Below are 26,251 nucleotides of genomic sequence, written 5' to 3' on the forward strand. Positions count from 1 at the left end.
TTCCTTGTGCCTTGTTAAGGGGGATTTTAATCAGAAATTCATTTAATACTTGGATCTGGGAGGGATCAGGGCTGTGGCTGTGCTGGGCTCCTGCTCATCCTGCTGCACTGCCCCGGGAAGTGGTGCCTGGGACTGGCAGAGAGATGGAGCATCCTGTGGGGAGCAGGGGGTGAAGTGATTTTTGGGAAGGAACGGTTCCCTCGTGGCCTGTGCTTGGTGCTGCCCCACTGGGATGTGGAAATGGAGAACCAGAGGGTGGCTCTGGGCATGTCCTGCTTTGGTGTCCCCAATCCCACCCCTCCTTCCCCCTGGCAGGAACCCAGACCCCTCTCCCATCCCATTCCAGAGGCTGCTCCATGCCCTGCCAGCTGCCAGGCCATTCCCTGTGGAAGCATCAGGACCTAAATGGAGGTTGGGGGTGTTTTTGCCTTGTGCATGAATGGTTTGGAGGCTTTTCCAATGTTCCTTCCGTTTCTACGGGCAGAGCTCTGGAGCCAAGTCTGTGTCTGGGGTTTTGTGTGGGGTGGGACAGTGGGAAGCATTCCCAGTAATCCGCTGTGGAATCAGTGGGAGCTTTGTGCTGGATATGGCCAATAGCTCCTGGAGCTGTCACTAGGCAGGAGAATTCCGTCATCCAGCTGTGGGAATGTGGGAATTTCCCCCAAATCAGTAACCTGGGAAGGCTGGGGTTGTGTTGGGTGGCGTTGGAGCTGCACAGCAGCTGCTCCTTCCCATAAAGAATTCCCGGGATGCATCATCCTCTAAGTGCTTGATCCAAGGACACTTCCAGGCAAACCTGAGCATCTTTATTTGGGTGAGACACGGAAGGTCTGGCAGAAAGTGGATTTAATGGATGCTCTTGAGTTCCTCTGCCATTCCGGGTCAGTCTCTGCTGAGAGGATCCCCTGAGTCACCGGCTCTGGGATATTTAAATCATGAGCACAAAATGCTGGCAGTGTTGTCTCCTTCCAAAAATGGGTTCCCAGCTTTCCCTGGAAAATCCCAGTGGTGTCTGACAGCGGGGTGAGTGAGGTGCTGTTTTCTGGGTTATTTGGTGGAAGGGCAGCGTTTGGGGTAAGGACACTGGTGGAGATGAAGCTGCAGGGGCATCAGGGAGGGGTCAGGTCCTGTGTGCCAGCTCCGTGTGTGGTGTTTGTGTCTCTGACTTGGGGTTTGGGTGACATCTGGGACACTTGGATTAGAATCCCAGCATCACTGAGGTTGGAAAAGCCCTCCAGGATCATGGAGTCCAACCTGTGCCCAATCCCCACCTTGTCTCCAGTGCCATGTCCAGGCTTTCCTTGGACACCTCCAGGGATGGGGACTCCACTGCCCTGGGCAGCTCCAATGTTTTCCAGCCCTTTCCCTGGAGAAACTCATGCTGGATGGCCCTGGTGCTTTCTCCCACCCAGCAGCATCTTCTCCAAAGTTCTCCTGGCTTGTGGCTCTTGGAAGTGACCGAGGGCCCTTTCCTTTCCTTTCCCCTCTGGCTGCAGGTGGCACAAGCTGCACTCCAAGGCTGGGAAGAAGGAGAAGGAGCGCGGTGAGATCCTGGTGAGCATCCAGTTCACACGGAACAACCTCACCGCCAGCATGTTCGACCTGTCCATGAAGGACAAGCCGCGCTCGCCCTTCGGGAGGCTGAAGGACAAGGTGACAGGCAAGAAGAAGTACGACCTGGAGTCGGCCTCTGCCATCATCCCCAGCAGCATGGGAGCCCTGGACATGGAGGACGACTTCGAGCTCGGGGGCAAGAAGTCCAAGGTCAAGGGCTTCTTCCTGAAGAACAAACTGCGCAAGTCGTCCCTGACCCAGTCCAACACGTCCCTGGGATCCGACAGCACCATCTCCTCTGCCAGCCTGAGCATGGCAGCAAATGCCCCTGAGGTGCCCAAATCCCCGAGCAGACACGGCAGTCTGTCCATGGAGCACTCTGGTAAGAGGATCAGGCATAATCCCCCCCGGTTTTCCCCCTTCCTTTCTTTGCAAGGGACTTGAGACTTTCTTGCAACTCTGTTAACTCACTGCTTACCTGGTGACAGAACCAGGGAAACATGGAATTGGTTAGGTTGGAAAAACCCTGCAAGACCATGGAGTTCAGCCATTCCCCAGCACTGCCCAGGCTACCACTGCCCATGTCCCCAGGTGCCACATCCACAGGGCTTTTAAAGCCTTGCAGGGATGGGGACTCTACCCCTGCCCTGGGCAGCTGTGCCAGGCCTGGACAGCCCTTTCAGCAGAGAAATTTTCCCTGCCCCTCCCCAGCCCAGCCTGAGGCCGTTCCCTCTCCTCCTGTCCCTGTTCCCTGCCAGCAGAGCCCGACCCCCCTGGCTGCCCCCTCTTGTCAGGGACTTGTGCAGAGCCACAAGGTCCCCCCTGAGCCTCCTTTGCTCCAGGATGTCACTAAGAGGTGACCTCCTGCACAAACCCCTGAGATCTGTGTCCTGGCACTAAGGTGTTTGCCAGAACAGGGAGGAACATCCCAGATTTTGCTTTTCCACGCCTCACCACGAGCTCCCAGGATCTGAGGGCTCTTCAGGGCTGTTTGTTCTTGGCCCCTCCAAGCAGTCCCTACAGGAAGGCCCTGGCTGGGCTGGGCTGGGCTGGGCTGGGCAGCTGCTGGCCCTGCCCTGGGTCACGGCTCTAATGAGCCGCCTCCAGCTTGCAGGCAAAGCCGAAATGGGGCCCGGCTCCGGTGATTAAAACAATCTGAGCTCTTGGCACTCCCAGGGCAGCGATTTACAAACAAAAAAGGCCCTTGTAGGGAATTAATTCCCCCTTGGAAACAAATATATAATTAAATGGTTTAATTGGCTGCAGACAGCACATTGCCAGCTTGGGTGGGAGTCCCTGGGGAGCCATGTGGCTTCTGCTGGGTTACATTCCCATGCTGGTCCCATCATCCTTGGGATGAGCCTTCCAGCTACTGGGAGCTTCCCTTCCCATGGCAGGGGGGTGGAACTGGGTGTTCTTTAGGGTCACCTCCAGCCCCAGCCATTCAGTGGTTCTGTGAAGGAAGCAGCACGTCCAGCTGGGAGGGGCAGCAGCTGTGTCAGTCGTTCTCAGGTTCTCCATGATTTTTACCCCCAAAAACTGGCAGTAGCCACAAGGTCATAGAATCACGGAATTGTTGAGGTTTGAAAAGATTTTTAAGATGATCAAGTCCAACCCTCAAGGCAGTGGGAGGGAGCTGCAGGCACTGGACCCTCCTGGCTCATCACACCAAGCAGTGGCCTGGAGCTCACAGCCGCATCGTCCCCTGTTCCGTGCAAACTCCTAAGTCACATGGAAGCTTTAAAACCCTCTAAGGAGCTTCTGGGGAGTTCCTTGCATTTATTATCAACCTCAGATCCTCTCAGATCCTCTCAGACAATGGGTTTGTCATCTCACAGAGCCTCCTCTGGGGTCCTCCCCTGCTGGGCTGGGGGACGATGTTGTGTCTCCTGTATGGCTGCACAGCTGTGAGCTGTGCTTTGCATTTCCAAGAACTTAATCCCGTGGAGCCCAGGAGGGAGAAGGCCGGGTTGATTTCCCAGATCTGTTCAGGGTTCACAGGTGGAAGATAACGATGCTGTGCCTGTGGCCTGACCTGTTCTGTGTTTGCTTCCCCCAGTGAAGGACCTCCTGCCCTCCCCGAAGCTGACCCACAAGAGAGCGTTCAGCGACGACGTGTCCCAGGTCAGCCCGGTGCTGGAGCCCAAAGCCACCCAGAGCCCGAAGCCAAAGAACGACCCCGTGTCCCGCTCGTCCCTGTGCATCAACGGCAGCCACGTGTACGGGGACGAGGCGGCCCCGAGGAGCCCCGCAGGCCTCTCCACCAGCTCTGCCCCCCTGCCCGTGCCCGGCGGCCCCCGCAGGCAGGACGAGGCTTTCGGCTTCACCCCCCTGCACCCCAACCCCCAGGAGGTGCCCTGGGGGCTGGGCAGCCTGGAGAGGGCCCAGCAGAGGGACGAGCCCAGGTTCATCCCGTCCCCTCCCAGCCTGGCCCTGCAGGAAGAGCTCAAGGTGTCCACCAAGGCCGTGACCCTCAGCAACCACCTGGGCAGGGCCAGGATGGAGGAGAGCAGTCGCCTGGAGAGCAAACCCACCCAGGCTGCGGCTCCCCTGGGCTTCTCCGCGGAGCCAGCCAAGGACAGGCCGCCCGAGGACACCAGGAAAGAGGACAAGAAAGCCAAGGGAGGCTTCTTCCACCACGGGGGCACCCGGAGCGACACGGGAGGCAAAGGCCAGGGGGACAGAGGGACCCCCGTCCACGCCTCGGCTGCGGGGGATGAGAGGAGTAAGAGCAGCGGCTGGTTTGGGTCCAAGGAGCCCAAAGAGTCCCCTCAGAAACCCAGGTCAGTGGAAGGGGGTGTGGAGGTCCAGGCTGGCGATTCCTGCCCCAAATTCCTGTCTCCAGCAGATCTGCTGGCCAGAGCTCCCGGACGCTCCCGGGCCTCGGTGTTCAGGCAAGGTCGGAGCAGGGAAAATGCTTCCTTGCTCTTAAATGTCACAAAGGGAAGGGGATTTTCCTGCATCCTCCCCTGGCTTCTGCCAGAAACCACCTCTGCAGGGTGTGGGATGTATTTTCCACCCGGGGAAGGGAGGGATCCCCTCCATGGAGAGGTTTCCCTCTGCAGAGGTGGGGCTCAGTGTAGTCATACCAAGTGGTTCTGTGGCCTCAAAATGCAGATTCATTATCCTTCAATGAGCTAAAAAAGCTTCTCTGGCAGTCAGGCTGGGATGTGGGATATCAGGACGTGTAATCACGTTATTTTTATGAGTCCCACCTTCTTCTGTAGGGTCTGCTCAGGGTGCAGCACTTTGATAACGTGAGGTATCATTAATATTCCCGAAGTAATCCCAACCCTGCTCTTTCCTGTTGCCATCCCAGCCAGCCTTCCCTTCTCCCAGTCTCGACTCTCTAACTGTTCTTGCTTTGTGTGGTGATTCATCCCTCCGGATCCTCAGGTTTTGTGGTGTTTGTGCTGTTCCTGTGAGGAATTTATCACCCGTGTCCACCCCTGGAGCCCCTGGAGCTGAGCTGGCAGTCCAGAGGTCGAGGGTGTTGTCAGTGAGAGGCAGGAAATGGGGTTAAAACCAGCCAGAGAAAACAACCAGCACTTGAGAGCTGGCTCAGTCTGCAGCGTTGGTTTATTAGAGGGGTTTTCTGATCTGGGCTGACTTTAACCTAATTTCTTAAGCAGAAGGATTTGAGTTCAGTCTGAGCCTCCTTTCATCAGGAGGGCACTCCTGGTTTATTCCACGTATGCAGGTTCCCACATTTTTAAAGGGATGAGCACATCCCTCAGCCTGGCTCCAGAACCAGCCCCAGAATTGCTCCTTTCCACTGGGAGGTGTTGTGCTCGTGGTGGCCTTGGGGCTGCACAGGCAGAGCTGGGGACACTGGGACAGGCAGGAGCTGCTCCCCTGGCTCAGGAATATCAGGAATACCCCATCCCACAGGCCCTGAGCTCTGTCCCACAAAGTCCATCCCTGGGAAGGGAAAGCTGGGATGGGAAGGAGCAGGCAGGATGTGGGAGCTCTGTCCTGCTGCAGCAGCAGGAGAGACAAGGATGAGGTCTGGGGACTGCTGAGGTGCATCCCTATGGATGGGTCTGGCATTCCCTGTCCCTGGCAGTGCCCAAGGCCAGGCTGGGCGGGGCTCTGAGCACCGTGGGATGGTGGAAGGTGTCCCTGCCATGGCAGGGGTGCAGTGGGATGATCCTTCAGGTCCCTCCAACCCAAGGCATCCTGTGATTCTGTGGTTCCCAGGAGACTCAGACCCCAGGCAGGAGTTTGGTGTCACAGCTCAGTGCAAGATTTGTGATGAGCCTGAAGGACTCTGGTCTCTGCATCCTGTCCTTGAGGAAAGACAGAGTATTCCCACTCATGATTGTTCTTTTAATTTTTCTTTCTAATTTTGGGATAATAAACCTGCTGGTTAAGGCCTAGAATGAAAAATCAAGGTTTAAAAATCCTGCTGTATCCAGGCAGTGACTCCACAAGTGCCTGAGGCAACCAGGGAAGCACTGTGGGGATGGGATGGGATGGGATGGGATGGGATGGGATGGGATGGGATGGGATGGGATGGGATGGGGAGGAGCTGCCCTCAGCATCTCCCTCTGGAGCCTTTTCCTTGGGAAATGGGTGAGAAACCTGCAGGTTTTCCCCTCTTGGCAGTTCTGGGAAGGAGGCAGGGAGGGCCATGCCTGCCCAGATCTTCTGCTGGACACTGATTTCAAGGCAGGGATGTCTGATCCAGCTGGAATTCAGTTCCTGTCCATCCAGCCCAGTGGATAATCACCAGGAGTGCCCCTGAACACTGCTGGTTTCTAACAGCTCCCTGCTTTCCTGGACTCATCCCCAGCGTTGCTCCTTTCCCAGAGGGTTTCCACTCCATGGGTTTTTTTAAATCCACCTCAGTGCTCACAGTTTAATCTCAAGCTCAGTTGGAGCCGAGCTTTGCTTGGAGTCACTTTGCCGAGGGCTTGGTCAATCTTGTGAGGAGAGACTGGGATGAGCTGTGTGGCAGCAGCTCCTCTGGCCTGGATTTTCTCTCCCAAAAATAGGAATGGCTTCAAAGCAGCACGGGCTGGAGGGAAGGAATTCACAGATGCCCCTTTTAGGGCGTTGAGAAACATCCCAGTGGGCCTTAAGTGCAGTTTGCAACTGAGAATGGGAAATAATGAGCTTAAACTGGAGCAGAGGGGATTGAAAGCAGGAGTTGGGAGAAGTGTCTGGTGGAGGAGGGGGAAATGCTGGAGCTGCCTGGCTGGGAAGGGATTTCTCCCTCCCAGTGACCAGGGTTTGGCACTGGGATAATTGCAAACCTTTGGGGAGCGCTACAAGAAGCATTTGGGGACTGAGTCTGAGCCCTTCCCATCATCACAGGGACAGGGTTCGTCTCTGCCCTGGTTTTCCAGTGCTTCAGTTTTCCTGGCCATTCATTATGACATCATTACTCATTTTAATTAAACAGAACTGACCTCTCTGATTTTATTTTGCTTCCTTGCGCTGAACAACCTCGTGGGCCAAGCTGGTGATTCAGGTCAAAGCTCTGGAAGAGCTTTTTAGGTCTTGGCAGCTTCAAACTGCCAGAGGGCAGGGTCAGATGGGATATTGGGAAGGAATTCCTGGCTGGGAAGGTGACGAGGCCCTGGAATGGAATTCCCAGAGAAGCTGTGGCTGCTCCTGGATCCCTGGAAGTGCCCAAGGCCAGGCTGGACATTGGGGCTTGGAGCAGCCTGGGACAGTGGGAGGTGTTCCTGGGCATGGCAGGATGGGATTTAAGGTCCCTTCCCACCCAAACCATCCCAGATTCTCTGATCTCTGGGGGATCTCTGATGTCCCTCTGCAGCTGAGGAGCTGTTCAGTACCAGTGTCACGTGTGGAACTGGAGATGAGTTAACCCTTGCTCTGGAGAGAACTGAGCAGTTTTAAGTCCTGGTTTATTTGCAGAAAGGACCTTTTCCCTCCTGCTCTCCTGACTCTGGAAACTTCAGCTTTGTGGCTCCTGCCAGCAGCACCTTCTCAGCTTTTTGCCCACCTTGGATAGGCCACATTTAACCCGGAGCTGAACGTGGTGAGAAAGCAACAAAATCAGTCACTGTGCAAGACCAAACCCTCAGCCTGTGATTAGTTAACAGGTCTGTAATTAGAAGGATGGTTTGAGTTCGCCTGCAGCAAAGCCCAGCCTGGCACAGCTCATCTTTACCCGCTTGCTCTGCCAAACACGCCCTTCCCAAAATAAGGAGCTGCTGCCTTTGGGCTGGGTTTAACCAGAGCTTTGTAAAAAGGGTTTTGTTCTGTGCCAGGTGGGTTTTGCTGAGCCATCAGTGTGGGAGCTGGCTCTGCAAACCTGTCCGTGCTCACTGGGGAGAGAACTGGGCATTTCTGCCTTCAGCCCTTATTCCCACCCGCTTTTCCTGGATTCTTCTCAGGGAAGCAGGTCCCAAAGGCTCTGCTCTTCATCCCTGGCTCTGCTAATCCCTGTGAGCTCCAGGCTTTGATCCTGGATGGGATGGGAGCAGTAGGAAGGTGGTGTTTGCTCTTTGGAGGCTGAATAAAGCCTGGTTGGGGTTTGTTGTTTTGAGGTCAGGTGGTTGAGGGTTGTATGCAAGGAAGAAGCTCAGCAGGTTTATTTGAGGCAAAGCCTGGGGCTAAAAGAATCCTTTACATGTTCCCAGGGTTTCCTCCAATGTTATCAGAGCTCTGCAGCTCCTGCTTCCTGTGGAGAATCCTGATGATAAAATGGGGCTGCATCTTAGGCCTGGCAACAGGAGGAAAGGGAAATTGTGCTCTGTCCTGTAAAAACAGGAGCATCAGTTCCATTCTTGGGTTCAAGCCCCTTCCCAGGGTCCATAGCCTTGTGTCCAGCAGTGTGGCCAAATACTGACTCAGTTCCTCCCTGCTCCTCATGTGCTCCCAAAGAGTGCCTTTCCTGAATGCCGGGAGTGGCAGGAAGGTTTGGAATGGCTGGAGCAGTCCTTGGCCGGGCTGGCAGCAGAGGGATGGAGTGTGGATGTTGTGGCAGCCCCTCCAAAGCCAGCAGGACTTCCAGAGCAGAGCCTGGGAAGCTGCAGGGTTTGAGGAAGAGGGAGATGAAGGCCCTGACGTGAAACCAGGGCATTGTGGATAACAGGGATGCTGTGGATGAATCCATGGGAGCCATCAGCATCCCAACTCTGGCTCAGGGATCGTATCCAGGTGAGTGCAGCGCTGCCCACCTGCCTTGGACCAGCCCTGGGCACGGAGTGGGATCTGTGTGAGGGGCCTGCAGGGCTGGAAAAGGGCTCTTTGTGCTGCTGAGCCTGCGCTTCCCAGGGAGGGACACGAGGATGGAGAGCTGGATCCAGAGCTGGCACCAGCTCAGCCCTGGTGAGGCCAATGTGCTTTGGCACTGCCCAGGTAAAGCCCAGCCCCACTCCCGCTCCTAAAAGTGGGACTTGGGGGTTGAAGTTTGCATCTCCCTGGGTTCCTGCTGCCCAGATTTCTGCTATTTTTTTAAATTCCCGTGGTTTTGAGGGCAAATGTCTGTAAAGGAGGAATTGTCCATTTTAGTTGGGATGATGGACAGGTGAGGCCCAAGGGAAGAGCAAAGTGGTTATTGCACAGATAATTATTACTGATCGTTTATAGATTATTACAGGTGATTTATTATGGAGAAATCCAGTCCTTCCACCTCTGGAATTCCTATTTGAAATATATTCCATGACTCCTTCCTGCTGGTGCTCCCACCCTGTACAAAAATGTCCCGGGCTACTGTTCCCATCTCTTCCCAACCCCTTCCTGCACAATTCCTGCTGTGCCAGCCCTGCTCATGCCGCTGGGAGGAAATTCCTGATCTCTGCTGCTGCAGGATGCTCCAGCACTTCGATCCTGCTGGTTTCCCACCCAGGTGAGCCCTGTCCGTGGGCAGATGGGGCCAAAAGCAGTTTGGGAGTGGCAGTGCACGGCACATCCCTGGATCCAGCCCTCCTGGGAGGAATTTTCCACTTGAGCTCAGCACAGCTCTTCCCCTCAGCACATCAGGGCTGGATTCATCCCTGCCCTTCCCAAACTCCTGCTTCTCCAGCGCATGTGCTGTTTTCTGCTGGTGGTGCAGAGTCCCCCAGCCTCCTGCCGCCGGGCTGGGACTGCAGAGCTCTGCCCTCAGCCTGAAACCCAGGCTGGGATCCGTGGGGAGAAATCTCCCTGCATTGAACAAGCTGTTTCCAATAGACTTTTTCCATCAGGGGGTTGCTCAGCAATATTTTATTTCCTTTTTTTTTTTTTTTTTTTTTTTTTTTATTGCTGCGAGGCTCAAAGGCGTCTATGAAGTGCTGCCAAACAAATAAATGAGGGCAGGGAGGTACCCGCGATTTATTTTGGCTGGCGGAGCCATGTGCTGGGAATGGGAGGGGAAGGAGGAGAGGAGGAGGAGGAGGGTGAGTCAGCGTTTCAGTGCTGCAAAGAGCTGCTTCCATCAGGCTGCTGCAAGCGGAGGTTTCCCTCTAGAGGAATCCGCCGTGCTCCGCTCCTGCTTTCACCGAGCACTTCCAGCATCCTCCCTCGGGGAGAACAGAGTGGGAAATGGGGCTCCTTGGGGGCAGAGCGGGGCTCCTGCCAGCGCCAGGCTGGTGGCCAAAGCAGGGATATTTGTCCCAAGGAATGGGGTCGAACGGTGACGTTGCGATTTGAAATCCCAGTGGAAAGTCACAGATTCTCAAACGGCCTCAGGGTAGTCCTGGGGAGGCTCAGGTTGGATGTTGGGACAATTCCTTCCTGGAAAGGTTTGTCCACCACTGGCACAGCTGCCCAGGGCAGGGGTGGATTCCCCATCCCTGGAGGGGTTTCAAAGCCCTGTGGATGTGGCACTTGGGGACATGGTCAGGGGTGGCCTGGACAGTGCTGGGGATGGTTGGAGTTGGTGATCTTGGAGGGCTTTTCCAACCTAACATTCCATGATTTTTCTGCCTGTAGTTTGCAGCCAACAAACCCCTGAACAAACCCCAGTGGGGCCCAGCAGGAATGGGGTTGAGAAACAGAAAGGAAATTTCCACAGTGGAGTTGAAGGAGGAAAAGCAAAATCTGACAAAACAAGATGGATTCAAGTTCTGTCTTTGTATCTTTAGCCAACACCAGCAGGTCCAGCACCCCAGGACTCCCATCAGGACTTTACAAGGGCTGGGGGAACAGGACACAGGGAATGGCTTCCCACTGCCAGAGGGCAGGGATGGATGGGATATTGGAAAGGAATTGTTCCCCGGGAGGGTGGCCAGGCCCGGGATCCCTGGCAGTGTCCAAGGCCAGGCTGGACACTGGGGCTTGGAGCAGCCTGGGACAGTGGGGTGGGACTGGGATGGGCTTTAAGGTCCCTCCCAACCCAAACCATCCCATGAGGACTTGGGAAATGGAGACAGGATCATCTTGGGTGAGTTTGAGGAGGCCTTGAAGCTGTTCCTGCAGCAGTGCAGGTGGGGATTGGTGCAATTTGGGATACCCAGACAAGGGGCTGCCCTGGCATCAGCCACCCCTGAGGAGGGAACTTGACCCACTCAGCTCCTGGCAGCTGGGACGGTCATTAGCAGCCAGGGCTCATTAGGAGCCTGCAGCTGATTAATGCTCTGCAGCCATTTAGAGCTGGAGCCCAGCAGAGCTGGATCAGCCCTGGATGCTCTTACTCAGCACTGAGGGATGTTCAGGCAGAACACAAGGGATGGATCTCGGTCTGCACCAAATCCTGGAAGCAGTTCCAGCAGGACAAGCAGAGGTGGGGCTGGGGCGAGTGCCCCTCGCAGGCACCCCGAGATCGTGGTGGTTGGACCTTGCCACCTTCCCTTTCCAGCTGGCAAGGAAAATTTGCCATGTTTTGCCCTGTTAAAATCTCTCTGTGGATGTTGTGAACTCACCCAGCTGAGTGGTCACATACTGAGCAGCTGTTCCCTTACATTCGAGGGGGATTAGGGAAAAAGGTCCAACCCTGTGCTGATCTCCAGGCCAGGAATGCCGGGAGAGGTTTTCCTCTAAGCACAGAGTGGCTGCCAGGCTGGAGTGGTTTGTGCCTCAGAGTCCATCAGCTCCTCCCATAACTTCTGGAGACTTTCTGTGCTCACCCAGAGCTCACACCCCTGTGGGGTGCGTTCCTGGCTGTTCCTCCCTGGTGCGAGCAGGAGAGGACGCGGAGCAGGGCCGGGCTGTGCGGGGCCCAGGATGGGCACGGCCACCACTGCTGCTCTGTGACAGCAGGAGAGGGCACCCACGAGCCGTGCGTGCCCGGAGGGAGCTGCAGGTTTGCATGGGGATGAAGGGGCTGAGGCTTTGTGTTGTCCCTGAGTTGGCAGTTCCCTTCGGCGCTGTCGGGGTGTGGCCCGTGGGTGCTGGAGCGGAGCTGGTCGCGCTCGGCCGCTCACTGGGAGTGTTCCCTGCCCACAAACTGGGATGGGAGACTTTGGTGGCATTGATGGCTTCAATGGGCACCTTTCCAAGGAGCTGCTCAGAGGAGGGTGCGGGAAGGGGCTGTGGAGCTGCCAGGAGTGGGAGCAGGGGGTCCCCGTGGTGGGGGCATCACTCCTGGGCCGAGGTGCTGCCAGCCCGGCGCCCTCCCTGCTTTGTGACCGACCAACTCCACCATCACCAGCATCAGCTTTTGCCTGAAGATGGCATTTTGTGCTTTAAAATGTGTCTGAGGCGTTTGGTGTATCCTCAATAACATGGAAATAGTTGTGCAAGCAACTTCATGATCTTGCAGTGCTGCCTGCGATCCCTCCCAAGCCCTCCTGAAATCCCGGGGTGTAGCCCCAGGGACATTGGTAAAGCAATTAATGTACTCCTTCCTCTTAAACCTTGGTGTGCCCAGAGCTGGCTGATCCATGGCCATGTTTCTCCCCAGCCAAGAGGGGAACTCTCTGGAGCTCGGCAGTCGTGGCCAGTGCAGGAGGCAGCAATCCCACGGGATCTGTAATGGGGCAGGGCCAGGTGCCCCTGTCCTGGGGATGGGATTGCTGCTCCCAAGGGTGAGTCAAGGGGATGGGCTCAGGAGGAGGGAGCGTGGCAGTCGGAGCACCAGGTGGACATGGGGTGTCCACACCACACCCCCCCTTTGTGATGTGAGAACCTCTGAGCCTGGTGAGCCTCCTCAGGGGGGTGACTCCGCATTGCTGGAGTTGTTCCCAAAGGAAGATGAATGAAATCCCAAAGCAAGGGCCCTCAGTCCCGCTTGAACAGGCAGCAGGGAGCTGCCAGCCTCACTTGGGCTGAGATTCTGAATTCCACTTGTGCTGAATCCCTTCCACCTTGGGATCCCCCATGGGGTTTCAGGCATCTCGGGATCTGAGGTCAGAGGTGATGTGACAAGGGGCATGTGGGAGGCGGGGCAGTGTCCAGAGCGGGGACAGGGCCCTGTCCTGGCCTCGTGCTCCTTCCTGCTCGGCCTCCCTCAGCCCTGCTCCCCTCCCTCCTGTGCAAGCGGGAGCTCCAGTGCTCTCCCATGGTAATGCTGGCAAACCAGTGAGGAGGCACTGGGCTAAACTGGGGAAGACTCCTCTGTGCTTTGACTGATTCAAGTAACCCTGATCCAAGAGCCTGGGCAGCTCCTCGTGCTCCACCTGCCCTGGGTGCCACCAGCACCGGGACAAACACTGAGCGAGTCCTTGGGCTGCAGGAGTGGGGAAACCTCTCTGGCTGCTGGGCTTGCTGAGGCAGAGAGGGGAACGTGCAGGACTGTCCTGGGAGCAGGGCTGCCCCTTGCTGTGTGTTGTGCATGCCCTTTCCACACCCTGACTCCATAATCATTGCTCTGCCTAACGAGCCAGGCATGGGTTTGGTCATTGCTGCTTGGAGCGAGCGTTTGCGGTGTGTGTGGTGTGTGCTGACAGCTCTGTCACAGCATTAACCAGGAGGACTGTTCTGTCTTCCCTCCACAGCCTGGAAGTGTCTCCTCAGGTAGAAACCAGCTCAGATGCTCCTTCTCATTGTGCTCTCTGCTCCCCTGCCCCGTGCCCTGCCGCCCTCCCCGCTGGCATGCCGAGCTCTAACCTCCCTCCCGCTCCCAGAGACAGCCAGGCCGGATGCTTGTCCCCCACCAACCCATTCCTCAACTCCCTGCAGAGCAATCCCTTCTTTGAGGAGCTCCTCGCTGACCAGGTACTAAATTCTCCTTCACCTACTCACTTTCTCTCTAGTTTCCCGCCTGGGCCGCATGCTGCAGCAGAGGTCGCTGGGAGCTTTTATTCCTCTGAGGATTGCAGTCCCTGTGCCGCCCCAAGGCAGACAGACCCCGAGAGGGAGTCTCCAGCCCAAAGCGTTGGTGTCCCCGTGCCAGAAACCACTCCCCCAGCACCGGGAGAGCTCCCTCCTGCCGACGCCGACCCCGCCGTCCCCCCACCGCCCTCGGAGTGGGACGATACCTTCGATGCCTTTGCCACCAGCAGGCTCAAACCAGAGCGGAAGAAGGAGAACTTCTTTGCCTCGGTGGCAGCAGAGGGCATGGCTTTCATCGACGACCCCGACAGAGCCAGCCCGACAGAGAGATCGGCCGAGCCACCCTGCCAGAAGGGCTCCAAAGTGTTGGAAAAGGCCGAGTCACCTCTCGGCGCTGAAATCCCTGCAGCTCTCCGCTCTTGGACAAATTTCTCCAGTTTAGACGTGGGGGCCAACCTGGTGAGCACCACCCAGGAGGCCACGGTGATAGAGGATGTGCTGAGCCCCGTGTCCGCAGGGTCCATGGCGAGGAGGAGGAAGAGCAGTACGCCCATGGTCTGGGCAGCTGCGTTTCCCTCGGGCAACCCCGGGGACAAAGAAGCGTCAACAGCACTGACCACTGAAAATAGCACCAGGGAGGAAGGGGACAGTGGTGAGGAGGAGTCCTCCAGTGCAGGGACAAACGGCTGGATGACCATAGCCACGGAGACCGCTCCCAACCCCTCTGAGAGCACCCCGAGCGCGGCCAAGGAGCGCGCGGCTCCCGAGGGCGCCTTCGGCCCGCGGCCGCCCTTCCTGGGCGAGGGCACCTTTGAAGCCCAGAGCTTGTCCCGTGCTGCCGCCTGTGTGTTACCCAGGACCTCCTTCCCCCCCGAGCTGGCCCCCGAGGCCCTGCCTGGCAGCACCGTGGCGGCCGTGCCCCCGCGGGTGCTCGGGGACGTGGCAGCACGAAGGTTCCCCGAGCCGGGCGCGGAGCCCAGGGGCGGCCAGGAGGGCGCCTTCGACATCCGGAGCTCGGTGTTCCGGCTCCAGGCCAGCATGCGGCTGGAGGCCAGCGACGGCCTCCTGAAGCTCAGCTCTGACATCCGCGAGAGGCACGTGGTGCTGTCCCCGTGGGCAGGGCCCCAGGGCCGCCAGGAGCCGGTGCCCGGCCCGGCGGTGCCACCACCCAAACCCCCCAGGTGGTTCGCAGCCGCTGGCGCTGGTGGGGACGCTGAGGAGGGGGAGTCTGGTGACCCCCAGCGAGGCAAACAGGAGCGATGGGAAGACTCTGAGGGCCCAAGAGCAGAGATGGAATTGCAGAGGAGCCATGGGAGCAGTGAGCCCTCCACGCCAGCGCCTCCCAGCCTGCCCACACCGGGAGCAGACGCCGCTGAAGCTGGGAGTGAGTTCTCAGCGTCCGAGGGTGCCGGAGCTGCCGCTGTGGACTCAGCAGCTCGTTTGGAGACAGGAGCCAGCGAGCTGGGGACAGGGGACACCTCTGTGGGGGAGCACCCGTCGGAGATGAACAAGACAGATGTGGCCGAGCAGTTCGAGACTTGCACATCCAAGTTCTCTCTGGAGGGGCTGGAGCAGTCGGGTGCTGAGGGGAGCTGGAGCCAGCCCCGCGCATCCCCTCAGACACAGGGGGCCACAGACAGTGCCAAGTGGGAGGCGGCCTCCAGACAGGAGCTGTTCCCTGAGGAGCTCAGTATGTCAGGACTAAACCCACCTTCCAAGCTAGACCTGGGCCAGCCGGAAATGTTCTGGACGGCTCTGGAAGAGCAGGAGGCAGCTGGGCATCCAAACCCACAAGCCCAAAGGTCAGAGCGTGGGGAGAGTCCATCCCGGCCAGAGCCGGCGTGGAAGGATGGTGAGGGGCAGGCAGGAGAGCAGCCCGAGCCCTGTGCCCCTCCCGAGGAGGCAGAGCAGGGCAGGGCCCGCGCCAGCGAGGAGCCCGAGGGGCGCTCGGCAGAGAGCAGGATAGACTTCAAGAAAGCCGATTTCTGGAAGCCAGACAGGGCAGACGAGAGGCACACGCAGGGAGTTTCAGCCCTGAGAAATCCCTTTACCCTGGCCCTGAGCCCCAACTCCCCGAGCAATCCCTTCGTGGAGCAGCCCCCGGCCCCGCTCCCCGTGCAGGCTGTGCTGCCCGAAAAGCTTGAGCGGGCCGACTTCAGCTTCTGCGGCCCGCAGGAGGCGGCCCCCGGGCACGGCTTGCAGCCCACTAACGCTCCCGGCCGGCCTCCCCCCCCGCATGCCAGCCAGCCCCTGGCCTTCTCCACCCCTTTCCTCGTGGCTGCCACTAACCCCGAGCCGTGTGGCCCCGTCCCCGCCAGCCGCCGCGCCGCCGCCCGGCCCTGCCCGTGCCCGCAGCCCGGGGACGCACAAGCTTCAGCGCTCCTGGTTCTGCCCAGGGAGACACGGCCGGCTGAGAACCCCTTTTGCCAGCAGACGACCAGGTGAGCACTGCGGGGAAGGCGAAGGGTGTCTGTGTGTGTGTGTGTGCGGGAGAGGAGAGCCCGGCCCCTCTGCTCGTAGCAGGGCGTGGTGAGAGGGCTGCACCCGGCTGGGCTCGCTCCAAGGAGGCTGCTGCTCGTGGTGCTGCAGCTCCTCTTCCCTCACCTTCCCCTGGTCCCGGAGAGCCCAGCCCGAGCTGCTGGGAGCCTTGGCTCTCTGGGATCCTGGGGGAATGGCCACTGGTGTCCGGTGTTTTCCCTGGCCAGGGCGAAAGGTTCGATGCACCACAACCTGCCCCAGCTGGAAATTCAGCGCAGCAGAACTGCACCCACATTGCACTCAGTGCTGATTTTGGCTCCATCATCTCCCCTGTGCTTGCAGAACAAATACCTTTTCTGTGGCTGCCAGGAGAGCTGCTGGCTGTTCCTGCTCTCCGGAGTTCCTCGTGGCATGTGCACAGCTGCTGCTGCCCCTGCCCTTGCCATCCATTCAGCTTTGGCTGCTTTCCTTGCCCATTGGGTACTGAAACCCTCCTTCTCTCCATAGCTAAAAAAAGAGGGTTTTTTCACCGGGCAAAATGCCCTTCTCCCCTCTCTCCTGCCAAGATGCCCACTGGTGATGAAGCCAGTGGGATTTAGCCTTGAGGATGATGGGAATGGGAAGGGTGGAAAGAAGGGGCTGTTCCTCCTCGCAGGTGAATCATGGGTCTGTACAAATGCCCTGAAGCAAAGCTGGTGAGTTCAGGGCATGGAGTCCTGCTCTGTGTCCTTCAGTTCATCTCGTTTTCCTGGTACTCCTCCTCCTGGTCTGCCTGCCCAAGGACCAAGCTCTTCCAGGGGTTTACCAAGCTCTAGCAGGGATTTATCAGCCTCACTGATCACAAGGCAAATGGAGCTTTACTGGAATGGTAAAATCCCACCTGGCCCAAGAGCAAGATCGGTCGTGGCCCCGGTGAGAGGAGGGGAGGGAGGATGGGGCCAGCAGAACTTGCTGAGCTCCAGCCCTTGCACAAGGGGATCCCTCCTTGGGATGGGCATGGGGTGCAAAATGGCCTCGGCAGCAAACACCAGCATCTGTCTGGGTCTGTCAGATATTTTTTCTTCTTATTTAGGCCGGATCCTCCAATCATTTTTAATTGGATTATTCATCCCCCAGCAGATAACCTTGTTCAAAATTTGCAGAGATGCTGCACAGAAACCTCCTGAATTTTGTTGTGTTTCATGGAAAGAGAAGTGTCCTGCATGCCAAAGGGATCACTGAGGCAGGGAGGGAAGCTCAGGACTCTCTAGGTCAGTAGTACCTGCTCATGGTCATCCCCAGCCTGTGCATCCCTCCAGGCCTGGCTGGCTCCTGGATGGGATGGGCTTGGATCCAAGAGCTGGGTGTGATATCAGTGATAGACAGCCAGGAGGTCCTGGGACTTCCCTGCTCGGGCTCCTCCAGCACATTTGGGATACTTGCTGTGACTGAAGAACCTCTGAAGAGCTCCTGAGGCCTCTGGGGAAGGCTCCAAGGCTCTGAACTGCTTTATAGGATTGGGGAGATGTGATAACTGTCCCAGGGTGAGGGAGGAAAGCTGGAAGGGACCTTTTCCCAATCCTCGTGGCGATGCTTCCCTTCCCAGGATCATCTCCTGCTGGGGTAGCCAGAGGCACACAGATGAAGGAAAGATGGTAGGAAAAAGGTGGAAGGAAATGGAGCGACTTCAGACTTGGAATGGGCATTGAGTCCTGGCTGGGACAAAGTGTCTGCAAGTGAAGGAGAGCCGGTACCTGGTGTGAGACGGTGGGAGTTTGGGGTCAGGGGGTTCAGTGCCTCCTCAGGAGAGCTGGAAACCGGCACTGGGGTCCCATGGCCCCTTCCCAAGTGGCCAGAGGGCTCTTTGGTCTTCTTGTGTGGCTGCTGGGGCAAGGGAGCATCAGCTGCAACTCCCAGGTGTGCGGAGGGTCCTTTGCTGCTCCCGGGGACAGGGCTGGGAAGGTGTCACATCCCCGGGACAGGAGGGGCCCCAAGGACAGCCTGGGAGCGTGCCCTGGGGGCTCCACTGCCTGGAGCTCCTGCCCATCCCTGGGACGTAGGGCTGGCCCAGCACACCGTGGCACCTGCAGGTGACAGGACTGGGGATGTCACAGGTGCCGAGGTGGTGGCACAGGCTGCACCTCCCTCATCTCAGGAGTGCAGAGAATCACTGTATTGTGAAAATGAGAGGTCAGGTTAAGTCACCTCATCTTGGTGATCCTCGTGGAGCCCCTGAACTCAGAGCGTTGCTTGGCACACCCAGGGACAGACCAGCAGAGCTGATCCCAAGCTCAGCCGTTCCCGTTCCTCCTACAGACCCTTTCTCCATGGAGAGCTGGCCCTCGGGTGCTGTGTGGGGCTCCAGGCACAGCAGCTGGGCCACGGGAGAGGGATTCCCTTGGGTTTGTCCTCTGCTGTCTGGTTCTCAGTGAGGAGCATTTTACTGGGGTGACAAAGGCTTCATTCGGGACTTGCTGAGGGAAATGCACCCGGTTTTCCCTGTGCTCTGCAGTGACCTTGGGAGCGTCACTGAAAGCTGGGACAGGGCAAGGCTGGCTCAGAGAAGGGGACATGGCTGGGCCAGTGTCACCCTGAGATGTTCCACCTTGGCCTTAAGCTCCATCATAACTCAGATCCACTTGGGCTGCAGTGCTGGGTCAGGAGCCTTTGAGCAGCTGATTTCATGCTCGAACTCATGTTCATGGGTCAGGAGTGGAAACCGGTCCAGCTTCTCAGCAGATCCACCAGGATTCCAGGCCTGGCTGCGAGGTGTGAAGGTCCCCTGGAAGGAGCTGGTGCCACCATCCCAGGACAAACACAGGTGGAGGAATGTCTCCAGCTCTTGGATCCTTCCAGAGACAAATGGAGGAGGCAGAGCCCTGCAGTGCTCAGCCGAGCCCTGCACGCACCACCCGCAGTGGGATAAGGATTTATTCTCAGCAGTACCGTCAGGCCGCGGGGCTGGCAGCAGCGTGTGACCACACTGGGGTGGAGATATCCCCCTGCTTTCAGACGTGTCCAAGCATTCCCACTGGCTTCCCAGGGACGTTCCCAGCCACGCTCAGGTCGTAGCCTCTGCATGGCTGTGGGGATGCAGGAGGTGACAGTGACATTTGGGGCTCAGGCCTGGCTGTGATGAGCAGCCCTGGTGGCTCCCCCAGCCTCTCCTCACCCCTGTCCCGCGGTGTCCTGGTGGTTGTAGCTCCTGGTCAGGTTTAGTCCCAGTGGGCAGCGCTGGAGGCTCATGTGCAGAACAGCAACTCCTCCAGCCCTGGCACTGTCAGTGACTCCCCCGTAGCTCTGTGGGATCCCTCTCCATCCTTTCCAGCTGCCCAGGACTACTGGGCTTTGTCCATGTGCTTGGACAGCTCTGCCAAGGGGTCAGAGGATCACAGAATCCTGAGCTGGGAGGAACCCACAGAGTCATCCAGTCCAGCTCCTGGCCCTGCCCAGACCCCCCAACAGCCCCACCCTGGGCATCCCTGGCAGCGCTGTCCAAACGCTCCTGGAGCTCTGGCAGCCTCAGGACCGTGCCCATTCCCTGGGGAGCCTGGGCAGTGCCCAGCAGCCTCTGGGGGAAGAACCTTCCCTGATATCCAAACTGAGCCTGCCCTGACACAGCTCCAGCCCTTCCCTGGGTGCTGTCCCTGGGCACCAGAGGGAAGAGATCAGAGCTGTCCCTGTGCTGGCCCTCGGGAGGAGCTGATCCTTTGGCTTGTTGGAGCAGGTTGGTGGCTGCCAGTGCTGGCCCCTCCCAGCACGTGGACAGCAGGAGGCATCATCGTGGTTGAAGAGGATTTCCACATCCTTGGTATGTCCCGATCCCATCACCATGGACGAGGAACAAGGACACAGCTCCTCTGGGACACACAGCTGATGGGGTTGTCACCCTTGAGAGGCTTTGCAGAGCTCCCAGGTGGAGGTTTGGATGTTTCCATCCCGATGGATGGAGGTTTGGATGTTTCCATCCCGATGGATGGTGCACAGCTGTGCCTGCTCCTTGCAGGGAGGGAGCATCAGGTCACTTCTCTTTCCATCATGCTGAGAAGGAACTGGACTTTGTCCAAGCCCAGAAAGAACCTTTTGGGTGAAGAGTGAGGCAAAAATAAATGAAAATTAAATTCCCCCTTAACTGACTGCTCACCCTCCTTTTGGCCTCGTGGAGGGGGACAAATTCTGTGGTGGCTTCCAGGCAGGTGACATCCAACTCTTGGGATGGAGCACCAATGGTGACCCCAGACTCTTAATTTGGGAGTTCCTGAGCAGCAAAAAGCTGCTCTGGGCAGTGGATGCAGCAGCCTCTGATCACACTGGAACTGGGTTTGAGCTCCCCAGCTTCTCCAGCTCCTGGCAGCTGGGAGTTGTGACCCACAGCTTTCCTAGTGAGGATGGGCAGTGCAGGTGTGGGCAGGGCGTGTCCTGGGGCTCTGTATCTCCTGTCTGGGTGGGAGCAGCTCCGTGGGCTCTGCCCTGCCCTGCTGCTCTCGTGGGAGAAGGAGAGCTGTGGGCAGCACGGACACTGGGGTTCAGCTGGGCTCAGTCTCCTGAGCAGGGGCCATCCCTGTTCGATCCAAGGGAGAGGCAGCAGTGGGGGTGTTGACTGTCCCACCTTGTTCCCCGCAGCCCCCACCCCGTGAAGCCCCTCAGCGCTGGGCAGGAGGGCTCCAGCGAGAGGAAGCAGCAGCACAGGCCCAGCCTGGGCTCGGCGCTGAGCAATGGCCTGGAGAGGCTGAAGACGGTGACCACGAGCAGCGTCCAGCCCGTGGCCCCAGCCTCCCACCCCGACAAAACCGACCCCAAGTTAAAGGTAGGAGCCTGCCCCGAGTGAGGCTGTGCCAAACCCGCTCCGGGAGCTTTGCCCGTCAGGGGCAGGAGCTGCTGTGGGGAGGCAGAGCAGGGTCCTGTGGGCTGTGTGGGGATCCGGGACCCTGCTCACTCTGCCTCCCTTCTGCCATGGATCCCTGGTCTCTGCACCTCCTCACCCCATTGTCTTTCCACTGCCTGCTTTGGTTTGGGGTTTGATTGTGCAGCGTGTGAGTGAATCCCTGCTTGTAGAAACATGGAATGGGTTGGGGAGGACCTTAAATCCCATCCAGTGCCACCCCTGCCATGGGCAGGGACACCACCCGCTGTCCCAGGGTGCTCCAAGCCCCAATGTCCAGCCTGGCCTGCCCAAGACCTGACAGGTGGAGGGTGGAGCTGCCTGACTGATGCTCTGAAGGGTTCCTGGTCCTGCAGAGGGAAGGTCCTTCTTGGAGCTTTGCTGGCCTGGATGTACTCCAAACACGGCCAGCAAAGGCTGAGGCCAGCAAAGCACCTGTGATACCTCTGAAGACACAGGGGGTGTTCCGAGGGTGACGCCTCCATCCCTTTGTCCACTCCCACTCCACTTGCCTCCCCAGCTTCACATGGAAAACGCTGCTGGGATTCACCTGAGTGAAGGACAAGCACAACCCTGCTGGTCTCAGAAGCCCTGTGGGTGCTGCAGGGAGTTCAGCTGGTGCTTTATGAGCACATCAGGTCCCTGTGGGTCAGACAGACAGACAGACACACAGAGTAGCAGTGCTCTGGCTGTCGCTGCAGCCTGCAAACGTTACCGGGGCAGAGGTTTTGATTCCAGTGCCTGAGTGTCCCCCTTGGTTCCCACCAGGACCCCGCCCTGCAGGACCAGTCAGCCAAGTATTACCACCTGACCCACGACGAGCTGATCCAGCTGCTGCTGCAGAAGGAGGGGGAGCTGAGCAAGAAGGAGGAGCACATCCACGAACTGGAGAACTACATCGACCAGCTGCTGGTGCGCATCATGGAGCAGTCCCCCACGCTGCTGCAGATCCCTCTGGGGCGGGGCCAGGCCCCGTGACCCTGCCCAGAGCAGCAGCACCCAGCAGAGCTCTGCTCCAGCGACCGCTGCCAGCACCCCGCACCCCCTCCTCTCCCCAGAGGGCTCCAGTGGCTTCTACTCCCAGTTTAGCCGGGTTATCTGCTCCTTCCCAGCCCAAGCTTCCCCCAGCTCGGCTCCAGGGAGCTTGTAGGGTGACGGGCTGCCAGCACCCTATGGGGAGGAGCAGAGCCCTCCACACGAGGCAGGTGCCTCCTTAGGTCCCCGTCGCTGTGACCAAGTGCCACCCCTGGGCACTCCTCCTGCCAGAGCTTTAAGTGACCCGTGGACATCTGAGAGCTGGAAACCATCTCCCCGTGACTTCATCTGCTGCTGCTGCTGCTCCTCTGCCCACGCTCTTCCTCCTCTCTCCCTGAGGTCATGTCCCCTGGCTGGTGGATGGTGTTGGACTGGTGGGTGATGCTGGGGACGCTCAGACCCAGTGAGGCTCCCCCAGCGCGTTCCTGACCAGAGCCTGTGGGACGCCTCTTCCCCTCTGGCCCCAGTTACCCCCAGTGAAGGGTGAAGAGCCAGCTCCAGTTTGCGCCACTTCCTGGCCGGGGGAGACGCTCCACAAAGGGACAGCGCCGGAGTCTGAGGGCCTGGCGTGGTGTCAGAGCCTGGCTGGGCCGCGCTGGCTCCGTCACAGCACCGCTGCCAGGGTGACACTGCCTGGGTCCCTCACGGCTGGACTGGGAATGTGGGAAGGGAATATGAGATCGTGCCCCCGGAGTGCTGCAGGAGGGGCTGGTGTGCCCCGGAGGGACTGAGGAGTGCGGAATGAATCCACAGCTGAACTTCCACTCAGTATTCCCGGGAACGGCTGCCCATGGCTGCCCCACCCCGGCTCTGCTCGTCTGTCCCAGCGCAGCAGGAAAACGCCCCTGGAGTGAGACTCGGGAGGTCTGACCCCTCTGCAGGGCCGCTGCGGGGTCAGGCACCCCAAACACTCCTGGCACAGCCCACAGCTCCAGTGTTAGTGCCCAGCCTGCTCCCCCAGGATCGCATCCCCACGCCGGGGTCACCTCCCCACGCCGGGGTCACCTCCCCACGCCGGGGTCACCTCCCCACGCCAGGATCACCTCCCCACGCCGGGGTCACCTCCCCACACGTCATCGGCTCTCCAGGGCTTGGGCCAGCCTCAGGGGCTGTGGGGCAGCTCTGCCCACTGCGGACCCCTGAGTGACCACCCAAAGGGCTCCTATTTACCTGGCTGAACGATTGATTTGGAGGTACTGTGGAAGGGGATGGGAAGGATGTTGTTCCCTCCCTCATCCTGGCAGCATTTTGGCTGGAGAAGGTGTCTGTGCAGGCAGAGGGGCAGTTGGAGTGGGATTTCAACATGAAAGGCATCTTCTCCCTCTTCTCTGTCTCCCAAAGTTACGGGTTCTTTTAAATCCTCCCTGCTCTTCTCTTTGCTTGCTTCAGTACAGACCATGACTTTGAAGAATGGTGCCTTTTGCCAGAGGCCAGTAGCAGTTTCCTACCCCAGAAAGGCTCTGAAATCCAGCTCTCAGTCCCACACAACCTGCCCGGGTTGTCTCTCCTCTGTTTTCCTGCTCATCCCGAGAAAAGTGAGTTAATTGTTACCCACAGGCAGCAAAGCCTCCCCACACCTGCGCAGGTGCCTGGGTCCTTGCAGGAGTTGTGCACCGGGAGAAGCAGAGGCAGAGAGATCAGGAGCTGACACGGCAGGGAAGGGCAGGCTCGGTATTCCAGGACAAAATACAGCTGGATATGGACAGTGTGGGGTCAGGAGAGAAGGAGCTTTGGTCCTGTCTGACCCTTGGACCCTGCATGAGGAGGAAAACCCCAGCCATGACCCTCCCCCTCCTTCCTGCCTCTCCCCTGGTGGGAAACAGCTGGGGGTCTGCACTGCTCCAGCTGCTCCCCCTGTGTTTCTGTTCCTCCTCCCTGTGTTTGTGGGGTGGGATGGGGGTGTCCAAGGGAAGGTGTTTCTCCCATTTCAGAAAGTGCCAGGAGCCTTTCTCTGCCTGTAGGATCAGATCCTGTGTCCTGGGAGCCCGAGTCCCTCTGGGTGTCACCTGTGTCCCTGTGAGTGGCGGCAGCCAGGGAGGAGCTGTGGCCAGTGGGAATGCAGCCCTGGGAAAGCAGCACGGCATGGGAATGAGGGCTGGGAACAGGGACAAGGAGTTCCTCAGGAGGGCATTAAGGGGGGCAGGTGCAGAGCCAACATCTCCCCAAGAGCCAGGGCCCCTCTCTGGCTCCCCACTCCATGAAAACATCCTGGCCCCCTGCCCCAGCAGGGAGGGGTGTCGGTGCTCCCCACACAAGTGCCAATGTTTATGTGGATCCATGGCACCTCCTTCCCACCTCGCCCTCCTCTTCCCTCATGTCTCACCGCCTCCCTCAGCCCCCTCTGCCTTACTCAGCTCTGCCTTTTTTCGCTCCAAAGCCTGAATGTTTTGCACTTGAATATAAAAAGTTACTCTCAGAGCTCAGCAGGTTGTACCAGGTGTGCAGCCCTGCCAGCAATAGGTGCTTCCACATCTGCCTTGCCAGCAATACCTGTTCTGTTCCCTCATCTCCTGCCTTGCCAGCAATAGGTGCTTCCACATCTCCTGTGTCCAGCAATACCTGCTCCTTCCATCTCCTGCCTTTCCAGCAATACCTGCTCCTTCCATCTCCTGCTTTTCCAGAGAATATCAGTTCCCCCATCTCCTGCCTTTCCAGCAATACCTGTTCCCTCATTTCCAGCCTTTCAAGCAATACCTGCTCCTTCCATCTCCTGCCTTGCCAGCAATACCTGTTCTGTTCCCTCATCTCCTGCCTTTCCAGCAGTACCTGTTCTGTTCCATCTCCTGTTTCCAGCAGTACCTGCCCCTCCCATCTCCAGGAGCCCAGGTGGGCACAGCACAGGTCCCTTGGCACTGGAGCTGAGCCGGGGCTGCAGAAGACTCGAGCAGTGGTGGATGTTCTGTGTCTGCCCTCGAGTGCCCAGCAGGCCAGAGGTACCTCGTCGTGTTAGGAAGAGGTGTCTTACAGATGCTCCTGTCTCAGTTCTCTGTTTCCCCACCCCGCTGTCCTGAAAATTCAGGGTTTCCCCCCCACCACACAGCTTTTGTTCTGTGCATGAGAGCAGCAGCTCGGCTGCAGTGCTGCAGTGGGGTCTGCAGTGTTGCTGTTAAACCTCCACGTTCCCCAGGGAATGGCTTTGAGGACCTAAATGCTTTCTCAGAGAGGGAGGGGATGAGGAAGAGAATTGGGGAAATGTTCTCAAGTTGCCCATCTGGAATTTGTCTCTGTGTTTAGTGACTGAATCTCCCTGTTTAGTGATTTTCTGGGGATTGCAGCAGCAGGAGCAGTGTTCCTGCTCCATGTTCCTGGCTGTGCTCCGAGCTCTGTCCCTCTCTGCTGAGCCCAGCACACCCCAAGGGTTTTCTGGGTCAGCAGCAGCTTCTCCCTGTTCTGTTTTAAACACAGCCATAACAATTCCCTGTGGTTTTGCCTTCCTCCTGGAGTTTGTTTTTCCACGCTCGAGCTGTTCCTCGAGGCTGCAGCAGGGCGCTGTGCTCTGCCTTTGCTGTCAGCCCACAGTTGGGTTTCTTGCTTCTCCAGAACTTCTGCCAATGATTTCTTTTCCCCTTGCCTGGTCCTCCTGGCCACACATGGGCCAGAAGAACCACCAAGGTTTATCCTCAAACTGGAACAAACCTGAAGGGATGGGAGTTCTCCAGTGTGACGTAGGCTCAGCCTTGTCTGGGAAGGAACCACCGTGTTTGGGGTTAAAAACCTGGAGAAACATCCCCAAGTGGGAGAAGCGTTGGGGATTTTGGAGATGTTGGTTTCCCTGTTCTTCACGTCCGCAGGAAGTGGGTTCTGTGTGTCTCATGTTTTAAGAGTTGCAACTAATGTTTATAAAGAGCTTGTTATTTACGTTTTAAGCACTTTAAAAAAAAAATAAAAGTTGTTCAAGCTGTTCCTAGACACTTCTGATTCACTGACAACAGCGTCTGTGCTGACGGCGCCTGGACACCGAGTGACATTTCTGTTTGTTTGCTGCAGGAGGAGGAGGAGGATGAGGAGGGTGTCAAACTCCTCCAGCAGCTTTTCCACCTGCCCCAACCGTCCCCGAGTGCTGTGCTGTGGGAATGCTGCAGGAACCTCGTGTTCCTCCCCAAATGCTGCTCCTGCCTCAGGTGTGGGGCACACGAGGGCGTCAGGATTCTCTCAGGTTTCTGGTGTGTGTCTTGTGTCCCGAGCATCCACGGAGTGGGGCTGGGATTGGAGCGA

The 26,251-nt window shown here is 58.1% G+C and overlaps 1 protein-coding gene across 1 annotated transcript in view; it reads left to right on the plus strand.

The window, feature by feature from the left end:
• RAB11FIP5 (RAB11 family interacting protein 5) overlaps positions 1 to 25,945 on the plus strand; it is a 38,390-nt gene extending 12,445 nt beyond the window's left edge. The window contains exons 2-6 of the mRNA XM_032108592.1: positions 1,497 to 1,936; positions 3,614 to 4,337; positions 13,644 to 16,103; positions 20,743 to 20,926; positions 21,770 to 25,945. Coding sequence (XP_031964483.1) covers positions 1,497 to 1,936; positions 3,614 to 4,337; positions 13,644 to 16,103; positions 20,743 to 20,926; positions 21,770 to 21,979 — 4,018 coding nt within the window. The 3' untranslated portion in view covers positions 21,980 to 25,945. The remainder of the gene's footprint in view (positions 1 to 1,496; positions 1,937 to 3,613; positions 4,338 to 13,643; positions 16,104 to 20,742; positions 20,927 to 21,769) is intronic.
• The last annotated feature ends 306 nt before the right edge of the window (positions 25,946 to 26,251 follow it).

This window comes from Corvus moneduloides, chromosome 5, assembly GCF_009650955.1.
Source record: "Corvus moneduloides isolate bCorMon1 chromosome 5, bCorMon1.pri, whole genome shotgun sequence".
NCBI classification, from domain to species: Eukaryota; Metazoa; Chordata; class Aves; order Passeriformes; family Corvidae; genus Corvus; species Corvus moneduloides.